This window comes from Nematostella vectensis, chromosome 5 (genome assembly GCF_932526225.1).
Source record: "Nematostella vectensis chromosome 5, jaNemVect1.1, whole genome shotgun sequence".
In the NCBI taxonomy this organism is placed as follows: domain Eukaryota; kingdom Metazoa; phylum Cnidaria; class Anthozoa; order Actiniaria; family Edwardsiidae; genus Nematostella; species Nematostella vectensis.
Genome location: NC_064038.1, coordinates 4,078,324 through 4,087,731, shown reverse-complemented (window position 1 = coordinate 4,087,731; position 9,408 = coordinate 4,078,324). Strand labels below are relative to the sequence as shown.

Here is a 9,408-nt window from a genome sequence, read left to right as displayed (position 1 = left end):
CTCTAAATTAGTGCAACTGTATACACTTCGATACTATTTTATTGTACTATATTTGGATCTCGCGTCACGCAACATATCTCAGGGACTGCGTGACGTCTTGAAACGTTCTAATGTTACGCATGCGCAAATAATCTACAGTTGTCTCAGATATTTGTTTGAGGTGTATCAATAAGTGCAGAATCTTCCATTAGAATTTGACCTCCAATGCTTGCCTCGCTATCTCTGGCGCCATCTACGCACTTGTTCCCATTTTCATTAGTCGGTTGATTTGACACAATTTCATGATATTCTGTGGTATTCCGTCTTTGTTCAGCGGTATCCATGCGCAATCCATTCTGCGCAGTATCCTCTGTAAGTCTTCGCGAGGCCGAGGAGCTTCTTCGTCTCTTTCGATTCAGCGGATTTTTCAAAATCTCCTTCAAGGATAAGCGAAAATTCCCAATAAACAGCAAACAAATGATTGGGTTGGCTGCGGTATTCGCGTACGAAAACAGAATGGAGACGAATTTGTAGGTCCGGTTGCAAACTCCCGGAGGGGGGTAGGGTAAGTAGGAACACGAGACCCAGCCGATCCAGTACGGGAGAAAACAGGCGTAGAACGTTACAATGATTACTCCAATCATGATGGCAACTTGGCGTTTCATTCTCTCGGTTTTTCGTCTTTGTGAGGCCTTCTTCATTCCTGGCACAGTGAATAATTTAACTGTCAAAGCGGTATAAAGAATAGGGATTAAGATCATAACAATGCAAAGAAGTACAATAAAGGCCAAATACCATCCCCTCCAGCTTTGAACATTACTACGCACAGCGCATTCGACTTTGGCATTCTCCGCGGTGATATTTGCATAGTATAAAATAGGTGCCCAATACGCTAAACTTGAGACCCAAATCGCTACAATAATCCATTTAGTCGCCTTCAATGTCAAAACAGTCCTGTGTGGAGTGTACACTGCTAGAAAACGCTCTACCGAAAGCACCCCCAGATGAAACACGGACACAGTGATGCTTAGTTTCTCAGTGAAGTTCACAAGTTTACAAAGTACCGCTCCGAGAGTGTTTACGACGAGCCAAGAATCCATTGTAAGGATTCTTGTGATTCTTTCCGGGATGCTCCAGACTGAAAGAAGAATATCCGAAGCTGCGATAGAAGCGATCAAAAGATTGCTTACTGTCCTCATTCGACCTGTAACGTTCCGTTTGACTGCAACGATCGAAAACGTATTTCCCACTAAACAAAGTGCTAGTATGATCACGTATGCCGAGACCTTGGCAGTAAGAGCCATAGTCGATACCATGATGACATCTTCGGCTACTCCACTCGTGACATTGTCTCGATCGGCTGTTGTGTTTTCTAAGCTTAGATTGTCCTCGCTTGACATTGATATGTTTGATTATAGCTCAAGAGTTTGATAGACTAAAAATATCCAACTTTTTTGCAGCGTTCTCGACACGAGCTCAAAGAAATAGGATACTAATTTGATCCAGTGTCACATATCCAGCAGTGTTCAGGCGAAGTACCCTCCGTGGATATGCCTTAGTTTCGCTATTTGCAATTGCTTATTTGAATATTTAACTCTTTCCCTAGAGAGCCTCGCTGGTAGTGAACACAAAAAACTTGTAGAATTGGATAAGAACTTGGGATAATTAAAGACCTTGAACAGCTGGCCTTCGTAATTTTCTTCTATATCCCGGGGATGTAGACAGTCTAGACCAATAGCATTTCTCAGTATTGACTTAGCTCGTCTAATTTGTCTTCCTCCTCTTTTTAGAAGTATCCCATTGTTTGCATTTTTGAAGACGGCTATTTAAGCGCCTCTTTAGTATATGTCTAGCAGGTTCGGTGCTCAGACAAATTTCCATATTCTGATCAGTGACCTTAAAAGAGTACTCTTTCCTCGTCACTGCGTCCTAATGTGATCCGTGTAAGTCAATAAAACATTTTCTTAACGACCAGTATAAATAAAAAAATAATAATTGCCATTATTGACACCCAATCGCCTAACTGTGTTTTTGTCTATTGTGTTTGAATATATTGTAAAATTTCATTAGTAGAAATTGACCTTAAAAAACCTTGCCTCTAAGCCCTTGGTATTCTTAGCTCTCTCCTTTAATTTAAAAAGCAATCTTTACCGTAACCGGCCTTTCCTTTGTGGTTTTACAACGGGTTAGCAGGTAGCTTTTGTAATAAGTGACCTAGCAGGCCTTTTATTAGGATGAAAACTAATGATTAAATGGACAGATGAAATTACGTGCGGCTAAAGTTATGGTAGGGGATGTATTGTCGTATTGTAGAAACCTTCGCAGCCATAACATCTTATAGAGCTGGGTAAAACGACATAACAAATTACATCAAAAGTCTGCAGCAGAGCAATTTGGCGATAAATGGGTTTTGGCGACTTTATATGTTTTTTTGTTTCACGCTGTGATTCGCAATCACTTTGAATCAAATCACTTTGAATTAACTGCTAATGGTTTGTTGTTAGAATAATAAGAAAAAAATTACTTCCGTGGTAAATACACGAATTTAAATTTATTTTATGCCTTCATAGGTACCATATGCAAAAGAGCTAGAAACGACATTTGTGGCGACTTGTAGGTCGAACCGCAATAGATTTAGCTAATTCGCAGTAAATTGTTTAAGCTCTATAAGGAATTGGGAAAGCGAAAAGGGCTCTCGAGAAAATTTGAATCTTTGAAGTCTGGAACATTGTGGAAATTCAGCCGAATTTTATCCCAGGGAAGTAGAAGTATTACTTATTAACGGATTTCTCCAAACTGCGGCTCGCAAAGGAGCTTTAAAAGCCCTCCATTTTTTTCCGCCAATCAACGCGTAAGGGGCAGAACACCACGGTGTATGAATGTGTGTAACCACAACATATGTAGTGGTGATTCGTTTGTTTTACTTGGAAATGATGAAAATTAACGCGAATGCCAGTTAGAGCGCCACGCCATGTTTATTGTCAAGTACATCAGTTTTCATTAGTTCAGTATAAGAGATGAAAAATCAACTCGAAATCATTTTGAACACACAGATTTTGCATTCCAATTCTCTCGCATTACACATTCTACACACGCTTTTGGCCACACGTTATTATCTCAAAGACGTTCATAGCACAATTCTTCCTTCCAAAGTGCCTTCCGTTGTTTTCTTCTCACTTGGATTTTCTCCACTCTTCTCCCAGAAATCAGCTTTCCATTAGCCCCATGTGACTCCCCATGAGCACTCGTAGACGTGGGCGACTTCAAGTCAGCCACCACGGTACCTAATGACTTCCCATGAGTATCTGCTGTCGTAGGAGGCTCCGCATGACCTTTTGGCGACCTTGTCTTTTTCATTTTCGATTTTTCCTTGGAAGCGTCTGCCCCTGCGGTGAATGCCTTTTCCTCGTATCTCATCACCTCCATCGCTTCTTTCAATTTGTCTTCGCGTAGTTTCACAGCCTGGATTTCCTCTTTTGAATCCTTTGCTTTCGGATCTTGCTTTTTGATCTTTTGTTCAGCGGAACCAATCACCTCCATTGCTTCTTTCAATTTGTCTTCCCGTAGTTTCACCGCCTGGATTTCCTCTTTTGTATCCTTGGCTTTCGGATCTTCTTTTTTGATCTTTTGTTCGGCGGACTTATTCGCCTCCATTGCTTTTGTTTCCTTCTTTGTTGGCTCTTTCTGCTCCACTGTCTTTTTTTCTCTATCGCCATTTCTCACGTTCACGATCATCAAATCAGTCTTCACGATTTTCCCGCCGTTTCTACCCACTTCGACTGGCGTGAGGGCCTGGCCACCAAGGTCTTCGTGACCATCGTCCACATCCTCGTCTCCCTCGCCCGAGTCCCCCTCGCCACTTTCGCTCTCATCCGAAGATTCGTCTTCCGACGGTTGGTAGTCGGGGTCGGCATCGGAGTCGTAGTCATTCGTGATGTAGAGCAACTCTTCGATGGTTCCTGTGTAAGTTATCAAACAAGTTACATATGCTCTATAGGAAAATCTTTTATATTAAGTTGAGGTTTTTATAAACGCACTATGTAATACCTGACCCATTTGGAATACATTTTGGCGTACTTTGCAATTAAAAGCTGACGCACTTTTTAATACATTTTGACGAACTTTGTAATAAAAAAAAAGCTAACCCACTTTGAAATAAAACCTGATGTTGGTACACGACTCAATCGACCGTTTAAAAAAAAAGTATATTCAGACACTCGAAACTGCTTCAAGCTGATTCCAGTTAGCCCCTTTCTGTATCCTTTCGATAGAGGTCTTTCCCTCACCCCCTCCCCCCCCCTTCCTCTCGTTTTACCTTCTTCTTCGCTGCCACCAGTACTTCGTTTACGTTTGCGCTCAGGTGATGTCGGGAAGGGAAATCTAACGACGTCTTCCGGTTTTGTCTTCCGGCGTCGTCGAGTGGAGCGACGGAGTTTTGGGTGAGCCGGAAGTAGATGCTGAGTAACACATACAATCATGAATACTCAAGTAGCACGTGGAACAGTGGAACATCTACATAACGGACCTCTATTAAGCGGACACCCTCTATTATGCGGACACCTCTATTAAACGGGCACCCCTATTAAGCGGATACCCTCTATTAAAGCGAAAACCTTTATTAAGCAGACACCCTCTATTAAGCGGACACCCTCTATTGAGCGGACAGCCTATATTAAGCGGACATCACCCTAAACCTAAACTTTTTTTTATCAATTTATATTCAGTAAATGTACCTCCATTAAGCGGACACTACTGGACTCGAAGGTCTGTTGTAAAGTGTGGTGGTATTATATTAAAAACGAGTCCTTTTTTTTCTATTCTAAGAAAAAAAACTACAGTATATCGTATTTATTTTATGTGATTATGTCTTTACTATTCATTAATAATCTTTTCGGGACGGGGAAGTCGTTCAGGCCATTTTTTTTATTTTAGCTTATTATCTAGTCATCAGGGGTGGCAGACGGGGGGGGGGGGAGGGAGCGCTTGCCCTCTCTCCTTCCCACTTTTCTAATTGAATGATGTATGTGTTTTTTTTCATGAATGCGGGGTTTAAAATGTATCGAGTGTTACATGTCTAAATCGATTGCTCGATAAAAGATGATATTCTACAATTACACATTATCTATTATTAGACATTATGTATTAATTTTAGCGGTACTCTATGTCAAACACACCCACCCCCCCCCCCCCTTTTACCGTGTAATGTGTCCATTCTTACCGAAAGTCCTGGGATACGCGAAACCGTTTCCCAAGTCAGCTCTGAAGTGACCTTGAAACCTGTCTTCGTTAAGACCCACGTGATCTCGGCAATGCCATGTATTGCCTGAGCATGCAACGGGAGAATGAGTTACGTTTCTATACTTTTTATTCATTGTTCATTTGCTTTTAAAAGATACTTGTTTAACTACCAAATGCACTTGGGCGAAAATATGGGCGAAACATTTCAAATAATGTTACATAACGTTATTACTGCGGGGGAAGAAATATCCCTTCGTGTATGTGTTTTATGTTCTTAAAAGATGTCTTCGAGTATGTTTTGTTCTTTTAAATAAATTTTGACATAAAAGAGAAGGCTTGCAAGAGACCTCAACATTTCAATGCATCATGGGTAGCCTGATGTAAATATTCATTTGATGCAGTAATCCACGTATGCGCATGCGTATTACCTGCTCTGGGCTGCCCATCAGGGAGGGGCAGGCATCCTGGATGGCATCGAGGCCGCGGCAAGCTACTCTATTGGCTGAAGCAACTGCAAAACAACAACAAAGCTTGTAGTTATCATTATCATAACCAATAAATAAATTTATTTATAGCTACCATACGATCAAGCTACTTTTTAAAGTTTAAAAACAATCAGAAAACCTATTTATCCCCCTCCCTCCCCCTGCATCTGCGCTTTTTTTTCAATCTAATATTTTATTGTTATCTTTATTTTTCATTGCATTCTTTCATTCATCTCATTGATTTTTGTTCATTTTTTTGTTTCTTCCAGTGTAAACCGACTTAGGCCCCTTTTTACATGATGAACGATGAACGATGCTAATCATTAAAAAGCGATAATCCTGTTTGATTGTTTTAATCACGCACATGTTTTCAGCAAGGGCCTAATCGCACTAGGCAAAAGTTTGTTTGTTTTTGACAAAAAACTGTCAACGTTTGCAGAAAACATTGTTCGAATGCGTTTGATATTCGACCAGGACAATTTTTGTCGCAGCCGACCAATTTTCAAAGGCGCCGCTGGCCTGCTCCAGAACTAGGCCAAACGTCAAATCTGACATGTTTTTAAATTAACACCCATCTTGACTTGAGTTGTTGTTCTTGATATTCATAGAATGAATTTACAACCAGTAAGGCGATGAGTTGTGCAAAAATATTCCAAGGAAGCATTGTGATCAAGCGTAAACAAACTCTGCTACTCGGCTTTTTCGCGTGAGAAATCCAACTCTAATTTTGAATGACGTTTGGGTCGCGTTCGCTTTTTATTTGACTCTAGTGCGAATGCAATTTACAAGCCAATCGATCGGCCAGGACAAAATTTGGCTGGCTGTTTGTCCCGGCCAAACAAAGTTTGTCTTCTTAGTGCGATCAGGCCCAAATCACATCCCTTGAAAACCATTGTGTCTAAATCTAAATCTGGCAAATTATTACTTTTTATGGCACATGCCTGTCACTGTATACATACCGTATCTACCAGACCGCGTGAGGCTTGCCTGTCACTGTATACATACCGTATCTACCAGACCGTGTGAGGCTTGCCTGTACACATACCGTATCTACCAGACCGTGTGAGGCTTGCCTGTCACTATACACATACCGTATCTACCAGACCGTGTGAGGCTTGCCTGTCACTGTACACATACCGTATCTACCAGACCGTGTGAGGCTTGCCTGTCACTATACACATACCGTATCTACCAGACCGTGTGAGGCTTGCCTGTCACTATACACATACCGTATCTACCAGACCGTGTGAGGCTTGCCTGTCACTGTACACATACCGTATCTACCAGACCGTGTGAGGCTTGCCTGTCACTGTACACATACCGTATCTACCAGACCGTGTGAGGCTTGCCTGTCACTGTACACATACCGTATCTACCAGACCGTGTGAGGCTTGCCTGTCACTGTACACATACCGTATCTACCAGACCGTGTGAGGCTTGCCTGTCACTATACACATACCGTATCTACCAGACCGTGTGAGGCTTGCCTGTCACTATACACATACCGTATCTACCAGACCGTGTGAGGCTTGCCTGTCACTGTACACATACCGTATCTACCAGACCGTGTGAGGCTTGCCTGTCACTGTACACATACCGTATCTACCAGACCGTGTGAGGCTTGCCTGTCACTGTACACATACCGTATCTACCAGACCGTGTGAGGCTTGCCTGTCACTGTACACATACCGTATCTACCAGACCGTGTGAGGCTTGCCTGTCACTGTACACATACCGTATCTACCAGACCGTGTGAGGCTTGCCTGTCACTGTACACATACCGTATCTACCAGACCGTGTGAGGCTTGCCTGTCACTGTACACATACCGTATCTACCAGACCGTGTGAGGCTTGCCTGTCACTGTACACATACCGTATCTACCAGACCGTGTGAGGCTTGCCTGTCACTGTACACATACCGTATTTACCAGACCGTGTGAGGCTTGCCTGTCACTGTACACATACCGTATCTACCAGACCGTGTGAGGCTTGCCTGTCACTGTACACATACCGTATCTACCAGACCGTGTGAGGCTTGCCCGTCACTGTACACATACCGTATCTACCAGACCGTGTGAGGCTTGCCTGTCACTGTACACATACCGTATCTACCAGACCGTGTGAGGCTTGCCTGTCACTGTACACATACCGTATCTACCAGACCGTGTGAGGCTTGCCTGTCACTGTACACATACCGTATCTACCAGACCGTGTGAGGCTTTTGACAGATTGTTCTTTGCTCCCATGCAAATCTGAGCTAGAGTTGGTAAACTGAGTAATTTCCAGGTAATACGACACCGAATGACAAAAATACTATCTGCTCAAAGTCTGCATAAAGCACATACGGACTCACTTTTAAATTTTGCCACATTGTGCGGTCATAGCTCTTATACCTTACGCACACAAGGGTGTTAAAGTTCAGAAATACGTGCGAATTCGAAGCCTTTAGAAGCTCAGTATAGAAAGGCCTCTACTAACTATGACTGAATGTTCTTGGAAATCATACCATCAGCTCTCTAGTTACACAGACCGACCAATAAGAAGCAAAAATTAGCCTGCTTGCAGGCGGTACTCGGTTATCATCGCGGAAAACCCTCTCCGTTCGATGATCGGGCGCCATATTGTATTCTAAGCCGCACGGTTCCTGGGGGCGAGCGCAAAAACGGACGCCCCAAGGAACCGTGCGGCGCCCCCAGGAACCGTGCGGCTTAGAATACGATATGGCGCCCGATCATCGAACGGAGAGGGTTTTCCGCGATGAGTGCGGCTTAGAATACAATATGGCGCTCGATCATCGAACGGAGAGGGTTTTCCGCGATGATAACCGAGTACCGCCTGCAAGCAGGCTAAGCAAAAATAGGACTGGAAGTTTCGAATTTCGCATTTAGAACAACAAGTGACAAGGAAAAATTCCGCCAGATATTGTGAAGACCTGGAAAATGAAGGAAAGGAACTGAATGTGGGTCTAATTAGCTATTACCTTAAGTCCCGGATGTACCATACACTTGGTAAATGATAAGAGAATAGGATTAAAACACCTTGATGGTCTTCAAGCCACATTAAAAATCCTATTTTTTCCTATAGATCACAAATTCATCATTTTCTGTAATAAAGGTAATTAAGTGGCCTACCTTAATTTTAAGTACATCTTACCTCCTCTCTCGAAATCTTGCTTTACTTTCCCCACAGGTCCAGAATTTGGCAACAAACTGTAAGCAAACTGCGAGGTCTTTATAGCCGTCCAAAATGAGAGCTCGGCAGCGGCAAAGCTCACTTTAGTGAGATGATTCCTTTCCCGTGCGCTGTGGTATAAACTGGTAATTTTCTCCACCGCTGTCTTCACAACAGGAATGTCACCAGCTTTTCTTACGAAATCCTGCTCCTGCAAGCTTGGTTGGAGCGTTTCGACTTGTTGAGTTTCCAAATCACTGTCACTTTTACTCTCATTCATTTTGGGAGCAGTGAAATCGAGTATTACCTCACAAGATCACTTCTAAAGGTCGTAATGTTTCTTGCTCAACTCAAATGGTCCCGCGAATGTGTCGAGTGATAGACATGCGCGTTTGGCAGGAAAACTGGTCATACCGGTTTAGTCCCCCGGGGTGCACTATTAATTTTTTTTAATCTGTCCTGTCACGGGCTATAGGATAATCTGACTCCGAAATGAAGTCTACTTTCTTTTTAGTGTTGAATAAAGCACGTATTC

General features: G+C 42.8%; 2 protein-coding genes across 3 annotated transcripts; both read right to left on the bottom strand.

The window, feature by feature from the left end:
- Window positions 1-143: 143 nt before the first annotated feature.
- Window positions 144-1,379, bottom strand: LOC5517829 (somatostatin receptor type 5). The gene has a single exon (XM_001637778.2). It carries the CDS (start codon window positions 1,377-1,379, stop codon window positions 144-146), a length of 1,236 nt encoding a protein of 411 aa, XP_001637828.2.
- Window positions 1,380-2,935: 1,556 nt separating this feature from the next.
- Window positions 2,936-9,251, bottom strand: LOC5501250. 2 transcript variants are annotated; one of them, XM_048728096.1, is made up of 5 exons: window positions 8,856-9,251; window positions 5,646-5,728; window positions 5,198-5,302; window positions 4,295-4,436; window positions 2,936-3,938 (listed from the first exon to the last, which is right to left on the bottom strand). In XM_048728096.1, the coding sequence occupies exons 1-5, from the start codon at window positions 9,151-9,153 to the stop codon at window positions 3,097-3,099; spliced, it is 1,470 nt and encodes a 489-aa protein (XP_048584053.1). In that variant the 5' UTR covers window positions 9,154-9,251; the 3' UTR covers window positions 2,936-3,096. The 2 variants fall into 2 exon arrangements, with proteins under 2 accessions (XP_048584053.1, XP_048584054.1); XM_048728097.1 differs by having other exon boundaries at window positions 2,936-3,940; window positions 4,300-4,436.
- Between the last annotated feature and the right edge of the window lie 157 nt (window positions 9,252-9,408).